The sequence below is a fragment of the Pinus tabuliformis genome, chromosome 6, assembly GCF_031772625.1.
Source record: "Pinus tabuliformis cultivar Carrire ecotype Pingquan chromosome 6, CPIR1, whole genome shotgun sequence".
Classification (NCBI taxonomy): domain Eukaryota; kingdom Viridiplantae; phylum Streptophyta; class Pinopsida; order Pinales; family Pinaceae; genus Pinus; species Pinus tabuliformis.
The window spans coordinates 72,962,228-72,984,761 of NC_142292.1; the positions used below are offsets into that span (position 1 = coordinate 72,962,228).

The 22,534-nt window shown below is 37.2% G+C and overlaps 1 protein-coding gene across 1 annotated transcript; it reads right to left on the reverse strand.

Moving 5' to 3' along the window:
- Nucleotides 1–13,932: 13,932 nt before the first annotated feature.
- Nucleotides 13,933–19,711, reverse strand: LOC149257307 (elongation factor Ts (DUF810)). The gene is made up of 5 exons (XM_089413939.1): nucleotides 18,597–19,711; nucleotides 16,883–17,752; nucleotides 16,311–16,766; nucleotides 15,328–15,517; nucleotides 13,933–15,169 (listed from the first exon to the last, which is right to left on the reverse strand). Exons 1-5 carry the CDS (start codon nucleotides 19,065–19,067, stop codon nucleotides 14,217–14,219), a joined length of 2,940 nt encoding a protein of 979 aa, XP_089270065.1. The 5' UTR covers nucleotides 19,068–19,711; the 3' UTR covers nucleotides 13,933–14,216.
- Between the last annotated feature and the right edge of the window lie 2,823 nt (nucleotides 19,712–22,534).

The following is a 22,534-nucleotide window of genomic DNA, read 5'->3' on the forward strand; positions in this document are numbered from 1 at the left end:
ATTTCAGTGTCCATATTAAATAACATAATTTTATATCAATTTTATATAGAGAAGATAAAAATAATTTAAATTAAAAATTTGTATCTTTTCACTTTCCATTGCGAGGGAGATCTGTAATTTATTTTATTCTTAATATAGAGTTGATATATAACATTTAAAAAAACATTAATAACAAAAATAAAAAAATTGATCTCAGACTTTTGTGATCCATATTGTTTCTTTGGAATTGACTTTTAGAATAATAACATCATCAGTGTTCACTGGTCAATGTTTTGAACCCTCTAATGTGGTTCATCATCAGGACCAAGATGAAAAAATCAATCTGTCATTAGGAATAAATAGCAAAGATGCATCCACTTCCAGAACTAGTCGTTAAAAATATAATTTATTTTTAATTAATAAAAAAACGGTAAGAAGGATTTTAATTGAATTTAAAATATTAATTAGGTCAAAATCAAACAATATAAGCATAATAAAAGGAGAGAGTAGGTCAACAATTGATAAAATATAAATTTAATGGTCAACATATATGTAAGAGGTAAAATTAAAATAAAATACTATATTAAGAAAATGACCACAATTTATGATTATAATGTTATATGGTATATTTCGTTTTATAATGATGTAGAAAAAAATATTAGAATTGAAGAAAATGAACATAATTCGAGAAGTCAAAGAAGAATAATAAGGGGAAGATAATACAAATATATATAAAATAGATAAATAGCCAATTTTAATTAATAAAATTAAAAATAGATAATTATTTGATAAAATAAATTTCATTAAGGACAATCATAACAAAGGTAAAGGTTTGGGAGGGCAGATTGAGAAAGGTAATTTCGCAATACCCGCATCTCAGGCAACCAGTTTTCAGCAGCGAAGTGAGGGTAAATAATTAGAGACAAGAGCTGAGGGGAAAATGGAAAACCCACAAGGGAGGGGAGAGATCCCCTCCTTTAAAAATGTGGTAGCAGGGGAGACCAGTGCAAGCGGAATGCAGCATAACCAGAAGGAAAACTATGCCCCAGTGATGGATAACCTATGGCAGAAAATGATGGGAGGAAAATGCCTACCAAGGGCACAAAAACAACCTAGATATGTCATTCCCTGCAACAAACTTGAGGAATACAACTGCTACATGAGGGACCATGCCCTGATATGTAAATTCATAGGCTACTGGCCAACTGAGAAGGAGTTATACAGATGGATCGACCAAAGGTGGAGACCAAAAGGCCATATAGATCTGAAATTGGGAGCAAAAGGGTTTTTTACAGCCATCTTCACGAATCTGGAAGACAAGGATAGGGTTTTCGAAGAAGGACCGTACTTCATGAACAATGCAGGCCTGTTCATGAAATACTGGGAAGAAAGATATAACCCAGAAAAGGAAAAAATGTTGGACGCCCCAATCTGGGTCAGACTGTTCGGGCTCCCAGATGAATTCTGGGACCCTGAAATTCTAGAGGGAATTGGGAACACAATCGGGGGTTTTGTTAAAATTGCAGAAGCTACAAAACGAGGCAAATATACTTCATATGCAAGGATCTGTGTCTACATGAATTTAGCAGAACCCCTCCCGGAGAATATCGAGCTGGAATATCATGACGAAATCTGGCAACAGCCAATAGATTATGAACATATTCCGTTCAGGTGCCGCAAATGCCATGAATATGGTCATCTATATCGGCAATGCCCTCTGAATAAGGAGGAAGAGTCAAAAAGAAGTCAAGAGGAATATCAGAGAAATTCAGGAAAAATGGAGGAGGCAGACAGGGGTTTTCAACAGGTCACAAGAAGAAAGAAACAGAGCAAGGAGGGACCCAAATCCCAGTCACAAGAAAAACCCATCCATACAACAAGTCAAAACAAGTTTCAAATTCTACAGAATGAGAACGAGGATTACGAAGTAAATCTGGAGGACGATGAAGACCCTGGAAATACACCAATGGAAATTGTAAATGAAAATAAAGGAAAAGATGCAAATTTAGGGAAAACAATTGAAGAACGGGCGGAAGGAAAGGCAGAAAATGCAACAATGCAATCCCAGATGGACGTGGAAAACCAGGTAGAAAGTGAGGTGGAGGAGGAGAGAATCATGAAACAGTTAATTCAGGAATGGAAATATCTAGATAGTAGATTCATACCTGAGAAGCAGAAACAACTGTATAAAGAAGCATTTCAGAAGTACAAGGAAAAAAAAGGGGAGAACATGGATAAGCAGATAATCATAGGAAATGAACAGGGGAATGGACAGGTGGGAATGGACGGCTCTGGCAAAAACAGTAGGAAAAGAGGTCGGAAAACGATGAGCGAAACCATTCAGACTGTGGGAGAAACGTTGATAAACTCAGGTAAAGTGATACCTCTGTCAGAGGTATTCTTCCCCTCCTACCAAAAGTTTTAAATGATTGTTATCAGTTGGAATATTAGGGGTTTGAATAGTAAAGGTAAACAGAGATATATGAAAGAGAAATTGAAAAAAGAGAAGCCCAGTATTATGATTTTACAGGAGACAAAAATTACAGTACAACAGCTGGAAGGAATAATTGACAAAAATAAACTGCAATACGAAGTTATGGGGCAAGATGCTATCGGCTCTGCGGGAGGTATTGCAATTTTGTGGAATCCAAATGATATCATTCTAGAAAGCTGGACCAGCATGAATAGAATCCTCACTGGCATTGGTAGGATAGTAGGAACAAAGGAAAAGGTTGTTATTTCAGGGGTTTATGGCCCTCCTTCCCCAGGGGAAAAAGAAAGTTTTATAAATAACATGAAAATAATCCGCAGAATATATCCAGAGGCTGCTTGGATCATAGGAGGCGATTTTAATTTAATCAGATCCCTAGAGGAGAAAAAAGGAGGAATAAGGAAGTTAGACCACTTCATGGATATGTTCAATGAAATGATAGAAGATTTAAGATTAGTAGACATCCAGACTATTAATGGGATATGCACCTGGAACAACAGAAGGGGAGGCAAGAACCAAATAGCATCAAGACTTGATCGCTTCCTAGTATCAGAAGCTATTATGAATAAGGATGTTTTCGTCGAAGCAAAGATCATACCATCCCTTGGATCTGATCATTGGCCTATTAGACTAGAGGTGGATATTAAGAGAAATCATGGAAAAAGACCATTCAGATTTGAAGCCTTCTGGTTAAGGGACCCAGGATTCATAAAGAAAGTGGAAGAATGGTGGACGCAGAGTACAGTGCAGGGAAAAGGAAAAATGCATACGTTCCAATTGAAACTGAAGGAGCTGAAAGGGAGAATTAAGAAATGGAACAAGGAAGAATTTGGTAACATTATGGAAGACAAACAAAAACTAGAGGGGGAAATGGAATCACTTCAACAAAAGATGATAATGGAAGGCCGAACAGAGGAGAGCATTAGAGAAGAAGGGGTAATTCTTGGAAAACTAGAAGAAAGACGAAAGCAGGAAGAAGTTCTATGGCGGCAAAAATCAAGAATAAAGTGGTTAAGGGAGGGGGAAAGGAATACAAAATTCTTTCATCAGGCTATGATCAAACACAGACAAAGAAATAGGATTCTATCCATCAAAGATAAGAATGGGGATAGAGTGGTGGAGCAAGCTGAGATTGAGCAAGTTCTGGTGGATCATCATAAAGGAATCCTAACAGAACCTCAAACTGATAGAACGGGAGCAATAAAGGAAATATGTTCGGCCATTCCTCGTTTAGTTACAAAAGACCAAAATAAGGCGCTGATGAGAGCTGTTAACTTAGAAGAGATAGAGGAAACTGTAAAATCAATGAAGAAAGGTACTGCTCCAGGTCCGGATGGCTTCACAGTTGATTTCTACCAGGCGGGATGGCACTTTCTGGGAAAAGAGATCCTTGATCTGATAGTTTAATCTCGGATGAACCAAAAGGTATGGCTTGCCATTAACTCTACTTTCTATGCTCTGATTCCTAAGGGTGATAATTTAGAAGATGCCAATGGTTTTAGACCCATAGCTTTGTGTAATGTTATTTACAAGATCATAACATCCTTGATCGCCAAGAGATTAAAACCCCTCCTGGATAAGTTAATATCTGCTGAACAAACGGGTTTTGTTGAAGGTAGACAAATCCTAGATGGCCTGGTTGTAACTCAAGAAGTTATTCACTCTCTAAAAATAAAAAAGCAAAAGGGCATGATGATCAAATTAGACTTGTCGAAGGCTTATGACAGACTTAACTGGAACTACTTGGAAGAAGTCCTGGAAAGTTTTGGCTTTAATAGGAGGTGGATTAAGTGGATTCATAGCTTGATTTCTTCACCGAATTTCTCCATTCTTGTTAATGGAACTCCCTCGAAAACCTTTAATGCGTCTAGAGGAATTAGACAGGGAGATCCATTATCTCCGTTTCTTTTCATTCTAGCAGCCGAAGGTTTGGGCCGATTTATTAAAAAAGAACGAGCAGCGAATAGAATCAAAGGTTTACAGCTCTGGGGAAATAATTTGCCCTTAACTCATCAGCAATTTGTTGATGATATCATGTTATTTGGGGAACCAACTGTTAAGGAAGTAAGACATCTTAAAAGAATACTGGATTTATTTGCTGAAGCTTCTGGTCTGGAAATTAATAGAGATAAGTCATGTATCTTCATATTTAATACAGTGGAACAGGTCAAAACTCACCTTATAAGATTGTTGGGCTTTAAGAGAGGAGAGTTGCCTACGAAATACTTGGGAAATTTATTGGACTTTACTTCCAAAAAGATGAAAAACTGGCAAGGAGTCCTAGATAAGCTGAGAAACAAAGTAGCAAACTGGGCCTTTCGAGTATTAAACATAGCCGGAAGGGTGGTTCTGGCAAAATCAGTCCTCCAAGCTATCCCCATTTACCCCTTGTCGATAATGGCGGCCCCTTTAGGAGTCTGTGCAAAGATTAGAGAGATCATAAGAAAGTTTATCTGGGGAGGGACAAACCAGCAGAAAAAATGGGCCCTAGTTTCTTGGAATCATTTAACAGAGAGAAAAGAAAAAGGGGGATTGGGTTTAAGGGACCCTGAAAAACTCAACAAAGTGTTAGGAGCAAAGCTCTGGTGGCGCTGGCTAAGGGAGGGCAACGATCTGTGGAAAGCCATATGGAAAACCAAATACAATATGCCTGACTCAACAGTTGAGATTTTAAGACAGAGAGAAACCCCCAAAGGGTCAGCAATTTGGGACCTAGCTCGTCAAAACAGAGATTTGGTTGAGAATCATACTTTCTGGGAGATTCGAGGTGGAGAGGAAGCCAATTTCTGGGATGATAAGTGGCAGCAGAAAGAAAGAATGAGTAGAATTCAGAGGCTTCAACAGATTCAGGATAGAATAGAAGGAGATCGAAAATGTGTCAGAGACTATTGGAAAGCAAATGACCTGGATGGAATCTGGCGAAAATGGACTGATCCGACCGAGTGGGACAGGGAGCTTAGCCAAGACCAACAAAAAGCTTACATGAAAGAGGTAGAGTCCAGGAAAATTAGAGCCCGCACTGGAAAGGATCTCCTTAGGTGGGGGAATTCCATGAAAGGTTCTTTCACCACCAAAGAGGCATACTACTTAACAGATACGCAAACCATAGCTGAGGAGAATTTAGACTGGAAAATTATATGGGGAAGCAACTGGTGGCCGAAAGTATCCATATTCATATGGCTTGCAACTAAGAATAAGATTTTAACCTGGGACAGAATTCAAAAAAAAGGCTTCAGTGGCCCGTCGAGATGCTGTCTCTGTAACACTGAAGTGGAGACCAGAAATCACCTACTGATTAATTGCTCGTTCGCAAAGAAACTTTGGATGAATACTAAAAGAATATTCGGCAAATCTGAGATAGCCCCCAGAGATTTCAATGAAATTGTTTTCCAGTGGAATAAAGAGAAATTTCAATGTAAAGTTGTCAGCAGAGCGTGGAATCTCATCTCAGGGTTCGTGCTATGGATGATATGGAAAGAGAGGAATCGCAGAGTGTTCCAGAATAAATTAAAGGAGCCGGAAATAATTTGGGGACGAGCAGTCAAATTAATGAGGGAAACAATCCTGGTTGAGAAGTGGGATGGGGAGGATTGGAAGGCAAACCAGTTTGAGGAGGGAATCCTGAACAATTTAAATCTAAAGTTTGAGATGGTCCATCATAAGCAGAACTCCCGACATAATGCGCGGATCCAAAGTCCCGATAAATTTAGCTATCCCAGAGAAAACTTCATCAAATTAAACTTCGACGGAGCCTCGAAAGGGAACCCGGGCGAAGCTGGTTTTGGAGGCATTTTCCGGGACAGTCACAAGCAGGTAAGATGGATTTACGCAGATTGGGGTGGGGAAATGACGAACAATGAGGCTGAGTTTTGGGCAATTCACCAGGGATTGCGAATTGCTGTAAGAAATGGATACACCAATTTAGAAATTGTTGGGGACTCACAGATTGCGGTTGAAATGCTGAAGAAACTCAGCAATGGACGAGACTGGGAGAAGATCACAAGCAGCTGGCGAACGGCTGGAATTGTCCAGGAAATCGCGGAACTTTTAAAAAGAATTGAATACAAAATAATAAATCACGTCAGAAGGAAGGGGAATCGCGCGGCCGATTTCATGGCGAATTGGGGATGTAAAGGTCGTGGCAGCACGGTAGACAATCAATGGAGAGCGGTGTGCGGGTGCAGGGAGTGGGAGGACCTGGCAAAAATCATTAATGAAGACCATGATCAAGCTACGAGCGAGAATGCGAGGATCAATGAGCTGGATAAATGAGAGGGCGTGGAGGTCCCGCGTAATGAACACAGGTCAGTCTGGACAGAGAAGCGTTATGATCACAGGGTACAGGGCAGTACATTGGCGGCGTGCGTGGAGAACGGCACAGGATCACCCCCAATGTGAAGCAATAAATGCTCGCGATCGGAGAGGAGGGTGGAGCGGCATGTCAGATCTCCCGACAGCTGATATTAACCAAAGAATGATGGCTAAAGGAGACGTCACCCCAGAAAGCAATCGGCGGCAAGATAAATTCGATTCAAAGGCGTACAATGAGGATAGAGATCTGGTATATATCCAAATGGGGAAGGACGAGCAGTCATTTAGATGTTTCCCAATTTGGCGAGGAGCAGACAACACCGCTGAGAGACAGCATTATACGATAGAGTTTAACTGGCACCAGAGTATTCCCTGCGACAGAACCGTTGGTAACATGGAAACCCGGCTGAGAACCAGGACGACAGAGGAGCAGCATAATGCAACTGTCAGGAATAAGAGTCGGAAAGGCAAGGAAATTATGAATGAAGATCAACCAACTGAGATTTGGGAGATTGAGGACGAGTCCGAGGAGGAGACGCCCCGAGGCGAGGGGAACAAGAGGTCTTATTCTCAGGACGGATTAGCAGGCGAGGAGTATCAGCAGATGAAGGATGACCACCCTGCTCCGCAGGAGGCGAAGGTTAGGCGTTACGGCATGAGAAGACGAGACAGGGGTCCTGGCAGCGGTGTGGATTCGGGCAGGAAAAGGGGTAGGGGACAGAGCAGGGAGACGCATGAGGAAGGTGAGAAATCCAGGCAGGACGCGGGACCTGCTAAAAAGACAAGAAGGACGGTGAATCAGAGAGTTCGTCAGGCAGAAAGGGCCTATCAACAGAACACCAATCCAGAAGTTAGAAGAATCATGCAACACCTGGAGGAGGAGTCTCTCCAAGGCCAATCTGATGAAGAAATGGAGGATTGGGAGTTCCTGCTGCATGATCCAGGCCACACCAGGGGAAGAATGTCCTTGTTCAAACAATCTCTGCACATTTACTGGGTGATGAAGAGGCTGCTGGCAAAGGCTCTAGAGCAAGTTGCTACGGAGATGGTCGAGATTGCGCAGGGTGGCCCTGATATGCGCAGAGAATTGAGTTTCATCCGCATTGCTCTGGAGAGGCAAGAGGAGAAATTGGACGAAATTCAACAGCTGCTGAAGGGAGACCACCAAGGTGCAGAGAAAGGAGCAAATCAGCAACCAGCAATGGACGATGTTTGACAAAAGATATGTTCAGGAAAGCTCATAGTCTTACCAATTTCCGTTTTTTGCATGTTTTAGATAGAGAAGTATATCTCTTGCAGACTAGTAGAATTAGAAGATCTCAAGACTGCCTTGTTTATTTGGCTAGATTTATCAGACTTTGGGCCTTTTATTTTTGGTCGGCCATTAAAAACTATAGATGGCTTAAATACTCGGTTTCCCCATGTGGGCGAGTTTACTATGTTTTTGATACTATGTAATGTTTTATTTTCTATCCAGTGATAGAAAGAGTACCACCTCAGCTTACAAAAAAAAAACAAAGGTAAAGGTTTGTGTGTGTGTGTGTGTGTGTGTTGTATAGCGAGGAAGCCCGCCATACAAAAGAATAAAAGGAGAGTATATATGAAGAAAAAAAATATAAATAAATGAATAAATAGGAAAACAACTAAATGCTCAAGAGGAGAGGGCAAGAATCCAACTTTTACTCAATTTCCAACCATTGCCCCTGTTGAGATTTTTTGTCTGTTTTCCAATTTCAATGGCCTCTCTCAACTTCCTATGGTGGAAATGATTGATCCTCGTGATGACTCTAGAATCTTCAATGCAGACATGGTGCTTAGTTTTCACCGCATGCTCAACAATAACTGAGGAACGGGAACGATTGTGTCTAATGTTTGTTGCATATTTTTGAAGTCTTAAATTAATGCATCGACCAGTTTCCCTAATGTATGGAACCCCACATGTGCAAGGAATCGAATAAACTCCTTTCATGTCCTTAGAGTTCACAAGGTCTTTAACAAATCAAAGGGAGATTCTAATGGTATTAAGGGGCTTGAAGGAGGTAGAGACATTATTATTTTTAAGAATATGAGCAATCATACCAGTGGTCCCATGGATGAACGGAAGATGAACATTTGAAATTTGTTCATCTCGAGCTTTTTTTATCCTTGGACCTTTACTTGCTTTATGAAAAGCTGTAAGACCTTGATGTCTGCTATAGCCATTGTTTTCAAAAAACTTAAGAAGATGGGATCTCTCATCTTCCAAGTGATTAATATCGGAGATCCTAAGAGCACAAGTGGCAAGAGTGTTAAAAACTCCTAATTTCTGAGCTAGAAAATGGTGAGAATTGGCATGAAGATATTGTTTTGTGTAAGTTTTTTTGCGAAAAACTTGGTGAGATAAGGAACCATCTTCATTTCTAGAGAGGAGAACATCAAAGAAAGGAATACTACCATTAACTTCAACCTCCATAGTGAATTTGATGTAATCAGACTGAGAATTAAGATGATTAAGAAACAAAAACTTTGCCTCCTTTATCAATGAGTAATTGGGTGTTCGGCTAGATCTTGGGGACTTGTTGGTAAGGTTTGACATTATTTCTTTTTACACTAAAATCCCCATTAATAAGGCCATTAATGTCATAAATCGGGTCAGCACTACCAAATTAGTTGGGGTTTGTTTTACATCTATCTTTTTCAACCTTCCAAGGTGAATTCTATGAACATACATGTGGAGTAGCCATGGTTCTCCACTCTCCCCTGTCGTTGCTAATTTATTCATGGAAGATTTTGAGACCAAAGCTCTTGCCTTGGCTCAATTTAAACCCAAACTCTAGAAAAGGTTTGTTGATGATACTTGTCTTGTCTAGCCCCTTGGTTGTGAGAAGTTGGATTTGTTTCTTGATCATTGTAATTCTAAGTCTAATTACATTAAATTCACTATGGAGGTTGAAGTCAATGGTAGTATTCCTTTCCTTGACGTTCTCCTCTCTAGAAATGAAGATGGTTCCTTATCTCACCAAGTTTTTCGCAAAAAAACTCACATGGAACAATATCTTCATGTTAATTCTCACCATTTTCCAACTCAAAAATTAGGAGTTCTTAACACTCTTACCACTCGTGCTCTTAGGATCTCTAATATTAATCACTTGAAAGATGAGAGATCCCATCTTCTTAAGGTTTTTGAAAACAATGGCTACAGCAGACATCAAGGTCTTGCAACTTTTCATAAAGCAAGTAAAGGTCCAAGGATAAAAAAGCTCGAGATGAACAAATTTCCAATGTTCATCTTCCGTTCATCCATGGGACCACTGATAGGATTGCTCATATTCTTAAAAAGAATAATGTCTCTACCTTCTTCAAGCCCCTTAATACCATTAAAAGCTCCTTTCAATCTGTTAAAGACCCTGTAAACCCTAAGGACATGAAAGGAATTTACTCAATTCCTTGCTCATGTGGGGTTCCATACATAGGGGAAATCGGTTGATCCATTAATTTAAGACTTCAACAACATGCAACAAACATTAGACAATCATTCTCGTTCCTCAGCGATTGTTGAGCATGCAATGAAAACTAAGCACCATGTCTTCATTGAAGATTCCAGAGTCATCGTGAGGATCGATCATTTCCACCATATGAAGTTGAGAGAGGTCGTTGAAATTGAAAAACAAATGAAAAATATCAACTGGGGCAATGGTTAGAAACTTAGTACAAGTTGGATTCCTGCCCTCTCCTCTTGAGCGTTTAGTTGTTTTCATTTTTTATTCATTTATTTATATTTATTTTTTCATATATGCTCTCCTTTTATTTATTTATACCTAGACTTTTACATTTGTTATAATTGTCCTTAATGAAATTTATTTTATCAAATAATTATCTATTTTTAATTATATTATTTAAAATTGGTTATTTATCTATTATATATATATTTATATTCTCTTCCCCTTACTATTCTTACTATTCTTCTTTGACTTTTAGTCAAATTATTGTCCTCTTCTTCAATTCTAATATATTTTTCTACATCATTATCAAACTAATTATACCATATAATATTATAATCATAAATTGTGGTCACTTTCTTAATATAATATTTTATTTTAATTCTACCTCTTACCTAGAAATTGACCATTAAATTTATATTTTATTAAACGTTGACCTACTCTCTCTTTATTATGCTTATATTCTTTGACTTTGACCTCATTAATATTTTAAATTCAATTAAAATCCCCTAAATGTTGACCTACTCTCTTTCTTTATTATGGTTATATTCTTTGACTTTGAACTAATTAATATTTTAAATTCAATTAAAATCCCCCTTAACGTTCTTTTGTTAATTAAAAATAAATTATATTTTTAAAGGCTAGTTCTAGAACTGGATGCATCTCTGATATTTATTCCTAGTGACAGATTGATTTTTTTCTTGGTCTTGATGATGAACCACATTAGAGGGTTCAAAACGGTAATTATTCCAAAAGTCCATTCCAAAGAAAAAAAATTATATGGATTAAAAATTATATATTTCTATTTGCATGTTGAGCAAAATATTTTAATATAATAAGAACTTTTTAGATGAAAGTATGATGGCGATTTATAATTCTTTCAATGTTAATATGGAGTTGGTATATAACTTTTAAAAATATAATGATATGTGTGAGTGTGTGTCACATTTAAAAAACTATTAATAACAAAAATAATTATATATAGAGAGAGAGAGAGAGTCCTGTATTAACATTTTAATATAGACAATGTGAATCATAAATAAAATATTTCATTATCACCTACCTATATATCATTTAAAACAAGTGAAGAAAAATGTTTTATAGTTAAAATATTTTATTATTGTATTGCTCAAAATCAGCATAGAGTTATCTTAAATCTGGATCTATCAAGAATTGAAGTGTAAACATTTCCTCAGGTTTTGAGCTCAGAAAAAGGTTGCATCCCAAGACATTTGATCCTCATAGACACTTGAAAGATCCATCTTATGTACTTTGAAACCAACTCTATCAAAAATTTGGACGGTATAACCTTTCATATTAATGAAATATATCTTTTCTTCTAAAATTTTGTGTGCAAATTTTGTGTGCTTTTTAATGAGTTTTTACCGGATCCTACTCAATTTTGAGTCTTCTAACAACTTTTTCCTTGACAACATGAAAATCCACAATTTGATTAAAACCCTTTAACATGTTCATGTACAAAATACTCACTAATGGCTATAAATATTAATGGTTGTATATGGACTACTAATCCCAAATGAAAACCCTTTCATCTACTGGTTCTAGCATATCTCTAGAATAATTAAATGGAAGTTGGCCACAGAATGACAATCTAATAATTCTTAAGCCTGATGCATGTTTCCACATAAGTATTAGTAGATAGTAACAAGCCTCCAAATCCAAGGAAAACCAGAGCAAAAGTTCATTTATCGATGAGGAACTCCCTTCTCAGAAACTCAAATTGCAGTGTTCATGTTTTGTTTGACAAGTAATCTGTACGAATTCAAGACTGGATAACGAGTTAAGAAGCAGCCAGAGTCAAGATGGAAAGAACCTTGTCCAGGATTTTGCTCGGCACAACATAAAAGGAGATGTCAACAGAGAGATGCTAAGAGATCTTCAGAACATATGAGTCTCATTCAAAGAACAAAAGGCCTCACTCCATAGTAGTTATGTTTCTGAAAAACATAACTTCTAGCTCAAATAAAAACATTGGGGAAAAGACAAAAAATTACAATAATTGATTATCCATGTAAATGATTTCCCTCAGGGCAGAGACAATTCAGAACTTATCGAGATGTGTAGTTGAGTGTGATAAGACCCAATGGCCCTTGGACAGCCAATCTTATGCAGAAAACAAGGGCTGAATACCACCTACATTTTACAATGTGAAATTGGGAACTCAATGCCTTCATAAGTTGGCTACGTTACCTGCTATAATCTTTCCACCAGTAACATTTAAAATTGAAGAAGAAAGATGAACTAATCAGCTCTAGAATGAGGATTCTCAGACCTCAAAACAGATTCTTTAAGATGCTTTCTCATCTCAACACCTATTTGCGCTTTAAAACTGAACTTGAACGATTGCTACTGCACAAAACTGTCAACCCTAAATTTCATTGCATCCATTCTAGACAAGGGGAAAGTGTAGCTGAAAATTGAATACAGTAGGCATGCTACAAAAATAAAAATACAGGGATTAAAAGATCATACGATGTTAGACTTCTGGAATAAAAGTTAGCACAAATTTGTCAATCCTGAATTTCATTGCGTGCATTCTAGACAAGGGGAAAGCATATCTCAAAAGAGAAATACACAGTCAGGACTGCTACAAAATAAAATTGAAGAGGCCAAAGAAAGACCATATGATTTTGGGCTTACCAACAATGTCATTTCTGGTTATAGCCTTGAAATCTGGAAAGGCAATTAGAAAACTGTAAGAATCCATGATTGTATAGTAATAAAAACCATCTCAATGTTGCCAATGGGGGCTTTCCTGGTCGGTGAAAGCAGGGTGTCATTATAAACCACCCCTGGTTCAAGTCTCCCCAGCAGCATGTTTGCCCCTTTTGGGTCACTTGTGCTTGTGATTGTGATTGCAAATGGGGCCACATGAAAGTCATGGATGACTTTGGCGGAATAGATACCACCCACTCACAGCTTTGTTATCCCAAAGTTTCTGATTTCAGCATTATAAAGCCAGCTACAAATTGTAATAACCCCCAGATAGTGGTAGGGCACACTTGCTCAATTATGATAAAAGGAAGCTAGTCTGAAAAAAACATCAGAATGTGTATCTGTGGGTGTCTTTGTTTCTCTTTCAACATCTTCTGAGATTATCAGAAGGGTCAGGTTAGAACTTAGGTGTCTTTGGCTACCATGAAAGATTAAATATTTGTAAACTCTGTCTTGGGACATAAGGCACAGGCCTCATTAGGCCACAGTATAATTGGTTGGCCCCAGATGACCTGCCAATGCTAAATTTGATCACCTGATCAGCATCCCCATGCACAAAAGACACCATGCAGAGATGATATCGTGCACAAGAATCCACTCATTCTTTTCAAAAATAGTTTGTGGAATATCTAAACAATTTGAAAATTGATATCAAAACAAACTGTTTTGATTGGATGACAGAATCACAGATCAATTGGAGGAGTCAACATCATTACATGCCTTCTCATGAGAATGATTACTTGCTTACTGATACAAAAATAAAAGTAGGTTTACATTGGAGCCATTTCATTTCTGTCACAGGTTGAGAACTTACATGGCAATGTTTTGTAACATTATCTATGCTTGCCTTTAACACAAAATCATGAATTCCTGTACATGAGTTGTAGTTAAAAGATCTACAATACATACCCTACACACTGATACCACATCATAATACCAAATATGGGTCACATTCATACTACATTGCAGACTCCAGAACCGATATCACCATTGGCTACACATCATAGCCTCTTTGGCAGACCGTAAGTTTTTTTCAAGAATTTTGTAGCTGCCTCATCATTCCGATAACACAATACCCGTAAAAGAGTATTTGGTTCCGTTGGGCTCCATACACCTGTTGTTGGAGGTAAAGGTAATTTTGACTTGGTTGAAGATAGGCCATTGGCTTGACAAACTGCAAATCTGAAGTTCTCAATCAAGCCTTCTGTGTTAGTAGAAAACAAGGGGAAGATATCTGTCACAGGCATTGCTGCTTTTTCCACCAACTCTCCAGGAAGACCATCCCCATCAGCTTTGAACAGGTTTTTGAGAGCCATGAAATCTTTCTCTATTATTTCAGAATCAGACTTTGAAAAAGCACGAGAAGGACCTCCCCCCAGCAATACCAACAAAAAACCATCAAAACAGGCCTTCATTAATGCTGTAAAAACACGAGTACGAACTCTCGTATGGACAGTATCAGCTATAATTTCTAGGTTTGATTCAAGTTGTTCAAGAAATGGTCCTATCCTTGCACCCGCTGTTCCCCCAAGGTATAAACCATCCCAGAGCACAATACTCAAATCATGGAAAACCGCCTTGTATGCAGTACATTCACAAAGCTGCTGAATGCCCTCCTTACTGCCAGCCTGGGAAAATTCGAACTTGGCTTCAGGCGCACTTCCAATGGGTGCAAGAGTAACTTTTGATTTCTCATTATCTTTGGCAAAAAGATCCATCTTCCAACCATAGGATATTCTTTTTTCCAGTTGCTCTGTTTCAGTCCGAATGTGATGTAAGGTGTTGATCCGAACACACAGTTGTGACAGCGTCATAGGCTCAGAACTATTCATTGACACTATCTGAGATTTCCTTTTCTGATGGCTTGATGATTTTTCCTTTTTCTTCCAAAACTTTGACCCAGTTGAGCATCTAGTAAGTGCTGGCAAAAGAGGAACATAACTGTTCTTGGATCCTAGAAAGGTGCACAAAATGCACATGGCAGAACTTATATTATCATCATTGAACATATCCCATATCTCATATGGCAAGAATAAGAGCAAATACAATATAAGAACATAATATATTAAGAAAACCAAAACAAAAGTAAAAATCAGGATACTTGGATCATACCACATCCAGATTTAGTTTGGGAAATATAGCGCTGTAGAGCTCTGTCAAGTCCAGCCACAAGATCTGGGAGTAGATCTGAATGTTGAGATAATGGCAATTCAAAGAAAGCATCCAGTGTCTCTTCAACAATCCTTAAAACTTCAACTGCTGAGGGTGCATATTTCTCCTTGTTTGCCACCGGAGTCCAGTCCTGCAAATCATAATGCATGCTTTCTTAACCATTGTATCTTCAAAAAAATAAGCTGCACGTTCTCGGTTAACAAGAGACAGCGATTCATTTGGTGTTGTTGAGAAGGACCTTATGAGATGCACAAAGAATCTACCTCTACATCAATGAAAAGGGATCTTTGGTGTTTGGTAATTTGGAATCTGGGAAAGGGTCATGCAATGGGATGGTGAAGACTCGTCGCAGAAGAACACTCAGTGTTCGTAAAGGTTTGAGTCTTGAGCACTCGGTGTTGGTAAAGGTTTGAGCCTTGAGTCCTCATAGTTAAGTGACAGGTGTTCTCGTTGCCCGTACCCCATTGTTGACAGCTTGCCTGTATCCAACTATATGCTGACTAGTTCAACTAGAAGTCGAGACTACGTAGTTTTTCACAATAGGAAATCATAGTAGTACTAACTAGTGGATCATTCTGCATGCCATGCTCATAGTGTTTGAGAAAATCTACCTCAGGACTCACCAACATCCTAACTTGAATTTTAAGACAGTTTGAAGAAATTGCCCCTATTTCTTTAATGTATAAGCCCATAACCCCCCTGCAAGGATACTCTAAAAACCAAATCAGTAATAAATTATAAAACATAATAAACAGACTCTCTGTTGAATAAAAGCAAGGTCAAAGTGATGGGATTGAGATTTTTGTGGACTTGAAGAAAGTCAAAAGAAAGATTTTTGTCAATTGAAAGTTAATGTTTTCAAGGGTTCCCACTGACTCCAAACTATTCAATGTAACGGGATTGATAAGGTTCAGTAAATGTACTTCTTGTTGCAAGCTCCTGTCCACCCATTCGCGAAGTCTCTCTAGTCTTTCTTTGATCCATGTTCTTGACAAGTCTGCCAGAATAGAGTCAACCTCATACGGGGGCATTTCCCTTATGACCCCCTTTCCTCCATCTTCACAGTCCACTGAATCTTCAACAGCGATCTGCACAAGGTCCTTCTCTAACTTGTCTGCAGCTTCCAATACATGAACACTTTCAGGTGTCAATGCTATGACACCTGACAAGAACTGCTTCAGTTCTCTTCCATAGCAAGCATGGAGAGTTGCAACAGCCACACCTGCCGCAAAAGGGTGCCACCTCTTCAAGATGGGACTAAATTTTTCCTTTTCATTTCTTGCAAGATCACCAATGTCGTTTGCTAGTACTGTTAGAGCTGGAGGAGGGTTTTGCTGCTTTTTGAATGATCTCCTCCTTGAATCCACTTGTTCCATCATCTGTTCTCAAAGGTGAAAAAGTATTTGGAGTTGACAATGTGAAAAAGAGCTTTGAGAAAAAGGTAAATGAGCTAAATCTGGAAATTCAATTTATCCAACTATACCAAAATACTCACCTGTGCAAAAGCAGTGCGCAGTGAGGAACGAATATACATATCAATCCTGTTTCGAGCTACATCCACTTCTTCTTTTCTCTTGCGTCTATACTCATGTGAAATGTCGTCAACCAAAACTCTTGCAGCTGCGACTGCTACAGAAATAACACTCTCCATAAATCCAACACTAGTGGACTGAAAAGTCTCATGATAAGCAAGAAGCCTCTTTTCTGCCCAGCCTTGAATTGCACTCAGAGTAGAACTTAGTACCTTGACATACAACGGATCCTTGACTGTCTTGGCATCCTTGGCAACCTCAACCAATTGGTTTTCTGCTGCTCCAAGCAGATCAGTATCAATTTGCCCTGTCATCAAAAATTGTTGGAATATAACCCATGTGAAGCAAATATTGTGAAGCATTTGATTAATGCCCAACAAAGCCCAAGTTTTCTTCATCATCTCCATCAATTCATCAATTTCATCAATAACAGCTGTTTCTTCTCCACTATCAAAGCAAGCTCTAAGAAGCATTTGATATAGCCACAGATTTAGTGGAAACCCATCTGCCCAATGACAGGTCTCTGGTGTGGATCCATCGGTTGATCTCCAAGCAAGGCCCATAACTGCGCTACGCAATGCTTGCATTGCCTCAGAGTTCCTTCCTGTTTCAATAGGTTTCTCCTCAGCTCCTCGTACAATCTGCCGAAGTCGTTGAGCAGCAGCATCAGATCTTTCAAGCGGAACAGCAGGATGTAACAGGAGGCCAGCCTCTAGTATCAATAAATTTCTCCTCTGCCACACTTGATATTCCTGGGCATCTGAGAAATCAGAAGACTTGAATTGCTGCAACAACTCCAGTGGGAGCACTATCGATTCCACACGCTTCCCAAGCTGTTAACAGTAAAAGAAGGACAACTACAATGTCATGTCACGTGTCAGAGCTAACATCCTAGAAAAGTGTAGACGACTATTTCGTGTTGTATCCCAAATTCACCAAAAATACAGTATAGACAGTATTCATGTTGCGCACTTAGGCTAGAACCAAGAAAAGCTTATGATAGATCTAATTTTTACAGACCAATAACAATGCTACAAAATGAAAAACAACATTTTGAATCCTCTGCCTAAACCCAAACTATACACAGGCACTCACACAAAACGAATAATTTGTATTCCAGCCAAAGGCACGCACCAAGAAAGGGTAAACAATTTTTTTATGTCACCAGGATATTATGATATCCAAAATTGACAAAAATGGAGACTTTAACACTGCTATAAAAACACACGATCCTTACTCCTTTACTGGTTGGGCCAGCATTTTCTTCAGGGTAGGCAGAGGCAAACTAATGAATCTTTTACTGTTCAATGACTTTTATAGAAGAGGTGATTTCACCGCTATGAGCTAAATCATCAAGGATGAAATTCAACTATCAATAATGTATAAGCCAACAGTGCAGACATTCGAAACCACAGTGAGAACATAGATACTTAATAAACACAGAGTTGCGTTCGAGCCCTGAACTAGGGTAAACTCAAAATCAATAATCCAAAGGAGAAGTGCAAGAAAATTTAGTTTCAAATCAGGCCAATCCCAGCAGGATCCAAATGACGGCAGTAAAAAACCAATGCAGAATTCAAAATTTCCTAAGTTTTGGCTCTCATATATTTGATTACAATTCACAATTAAAAACAAAAGAAATTGTAGCAAAGAGACCAGCAAACTGCTGGTATGTACCTGTCCAGCTGAAATTCTTAATAAAGCTCTGCGAACACGGGCATCGGTCTGCTCGGATACATTCATCTGCAATCTCAAAAGCTCTCCAATTGTCTGGGGTCTTCTCGATCTGGAAGGGCTGCCGTCCTTCAAGTGACTGCTCTTCTTTGAGGATCTCAAGCCAAGGGCTCTCTTGACCCTACTGGCAGCAGTAGAGGTTAATGACTTCTGAATAGAAGGTGATAGTGATGATGCCGACGATGAAGGTGATGACTTCTCAGGCCTCTCAACCTTGTCTGATTGAGGTATGTATGTGAGAGAAGATCTTCCAGCTGAGGGTCTGCAGGCTGCAATGAAGATCTCATAGGCTGTCTCCCTCAAATCGTCCTCAGAGAGCTGGCTACCCAATACCCCGAATGGGCACTCCAGATCTGTTATCATACTCGATTTGGTGCCCCCAAAACCTGTATCTTGGACAGCTGCAGGAGCCATCAGAGGGATGAATGCTTTCCTTAGATACCCAAATAGCCTTCTATTTAGAGAAAAAATTTAAACCCAAATGGGCCTCTACTGGTGTCCTTCCTCTGTAAAAGCCGGATCTAAGTGTACCCAATCTGGGCTCTGGGCGTTCTTCCTAGCACAAATCTGGACATACGGAATGGCCTCTAGGTTTAGTGAATCCCACTTGTACAGCACCCAGAGGACCAATTCATCTAGCTGAAATTGCTTCGTTGAGAAGATACATTGACATTGAAATGGTCCTCTGTAGTTCCCACCTGAATTGGGAGTTGGATTATGAATAAACTTCTACCTGATGGGAACTTGGTTCCTAAAACTAACTCTAGTCCAGTGCAGGAAACACAATCCCCAGCAGGAATTTTTTTAAAATCAAAAAATAAAAAACCATGGGCATGGGTCCCCTGACAGCCTAAATATAGATGGCAACAGACTGTCAAATTAGAAGCTACATACGTTCTTAATATGTATCTCTCTTTACATATGTGTGAATCCATAACTCTCAAAAGTAAAATGGATACTTCGTCTCCTCTCTGCACATGGACTGGTCCACTCTTCCATTGCAAAGATACTTAACAGCACGCAAACATTTCCACCAATGGCTTTCCCTCCGCCAAACCCCACTTCACACCCACGACAGATAAACAAAACTTATATATGAAACGTAATTGAAAAGGACTTTAAGTGTTGAATTGAGATTAATTTATTTTTCTCCATCTTAATGAACAAGAACTTTAATCACTAAATATATTTAAACTAATTCGGCTATATAATAGTTAAATAGGTCCAGGTTAATCAGCGATGGCGGTCTTCATTGTTAGTAAATATATTTAAACTAATTTCGCTATATAATAGTTAAATAGTTAAGGAAAATTAGAGATGGCTATCTTTACTGTTGGTATGACCACTGAATTTAATAAGTTTCTCTATCTTAGAGAAAGAAAAAAAGAAGTTAAATAAGTGACAAATAATGAATGTGGATAGCCTAAAAGACTAATGTAAAAAAAAAAGATAAATATGATAACATGGTTAGTAAAAATTCAACAATTAAAAATCAAATATATAATTAAAAAATCTATTAATAAAATAAATAATCACAAATTATTATTGATAAAATATAAATATTTTAATAAATTTAACCACCATCTTTTGTAAAATTTATTTTTTATTAAATTAAAATTTGACATTTTTTAATATAAACGTATTTATCGATATTATAATAATATAATACAATTAAAAATCACTTTAACTTTATCCATAATTAAAATATTTGAATTTATAATAAGAATCTTTTACTCTTTTCTTATTTCTCTTAATCAAGAAGTTCAAAGTTTAAGATAACATATGTATGTCTCTCTGGTTCATTTTTTTGTGCAAATCTCTTTCATTTAACTTTATCCATAATTAAAATATTTGAATTTATAATAAGAATCTTTTACTCTTTTCTTATTTTTCTTAATCAAGAAGTTCAAAGTTTAAGATAACATATGTATGTCTCTCTTGTTCACTTTTTTTGGGCAAAACTCTTTCATTTACTTTATCCATAATTAAATATTTGAATTTATAATAAGAATCTTTCACTCTTTTCTTATTTCTCTTAATCAAGAAGTTCAAAGTTTAAGATAACATATGTATGTCTCTCTTGTTCACTTTTTTTGTGCAAATCTCTTTCATTGATGCTAAGATAAATTTTGTGCAAATCTCTTTCATTGATGCTGAGATATTTATCCTTTTTTTCTAAACTATCTATTTTAGAAGAAGATTGAAATTAGTTTTTGGATATATATATATAATATTGAAATTATATAAATAAATAAATAAATTATATCATTAAATATTTACCATTAATATAATATATTTTGATTTTGAATTTATGATTTATTAAATAAAAAAATTTATATTATTAAAAGAAATAATATATAATTTTTTTATCCTGTAATATTTATATATTAAAAAATGTAATTATTTTAAATATGTAATAAATCTATATTTAAATAGATTTAAATTAATTTATTTATTTTAAATATTATTATATATAAATACTATATATAGTTAATTAATATATATTTCAATATAATATGATGATGATGATGGTGGTTAAGGTTTATTGAGACTAAACTTTGGTCTATCCAACCTAAAGAAACGAATTATTCAGTTTGATTTAACATTTTATTCTTATGCTCAAAAAGCTTGGAGAAAAGTCTCCCTAGATCACTGTAATTTTGCAACGTAAAAGGCTAGGAAGGTCAGTATTGCAACAAACATTTTGAAACTGAGATCTAATGTGGTTGTACACCAGGCACTCTAAGAGGAAGTGATTTTCATCCTCGATGTTAGTATTCTCACAGAGATGTCATAACCTTTCCATCCATGGTGTTTTAGGAACTGCCCAACAACCCGTTTCACTATGGAGCTCATGAGAGTTTGTTCTAATCTTGGCTATATTAATTTTCTTTTTTGAGCTAGTTAAAACAGAGAGATACTTTTGATCTTCTAGGATAGGGTTGATGACCTCCTTATAATATCTTAATTTTCTTTTAGTTGCTAAATCTTTCTCACACCAAATTTTTTCTTTGCACTTAGAAGTAACAATATTTTTAATTGTATTCATGTTTTGCAATGCAACATTCTCGTAGATCTCCCAATGGTTTAACCAGGCCCTGGTGTCTTTATACCAACCTCGTTTGAGCCTTAGGTGGTTTTGGCTCGAATTTAAAGCTAGCTTAGGAAGTCTATGGTCTCCTATGTTATTGAGTTTGTGCTTGTACAACAGAAGCCTAGTCATAGCTAGGCTCTCCATAGGGGAAAGACCCACTTCTATAAGGAGAATAGGATAGGGTGTGTTGCTTTTAATTTTGAGGTTATACGTTATAAAACGCTTCTAGATTTGCTCAATCTTTCTCTAGGATTCTCTAAAGATGCTACAACCCCAAACCTCACATCCATATAAGATAATCGTAGTGATTAAAGTTTCAAAGAGGAACTTATTTCTATCCCACATTAAGAGGTTTGTCGTTTTACAATTATTTTCAAGACCAAAAAAAGCTTTCCATCCCCCATTAATCCTTTTCTCAATGCTATAGTTCCAGTTGAGCTTGTGATGAATATCAATTCTTAGGTACTTTTAGGAAGACACTTCCTCCAAGTTACTATTGTCATACATAAAATTAGCTTAAGTGTCCTTCTTGGATTTGATAATCATAACTTTTGTTTTGTCGATGTTAACATTCATACCCATGGTAAAGCAGAAATCCTTAAAAATATAAATTTCATATTTAAAATATATTATTAAAATTAATTTTCTTAATATGTAATTTTTTAATCATTTAATATATATCTATTATAAAATTTGATTATTTTAAATATTTAAAAAACCTAAATTTAAATAAAATTATTTTTAAACATATTATTACATATAAATACTATATGTACTTACTATTTTT

Coding starts and splice junctions, on each gene's coding strand:
- LOC149257307 (XM_089413939.1), bottom strand. CDS start 19,067: ATGGCTCCTGCAGCTGTCCAAGATACAGGTTTTGGGGGCACCAAATCG. Junction 17,753..18,596: donor TAAGAATTTCAGCTGGACAG/GTACATACCAGC, acceptor TACTGTTAACAG/CTTGGGAAGCGTGTGGAATC. Junction 15,518..16,310: donor ACAGGAGCTTGCAACAAGAA/GTACATTTACTG, acceptor TATGATTTGCAG/GACTGGACTCCGGTGGCAAA.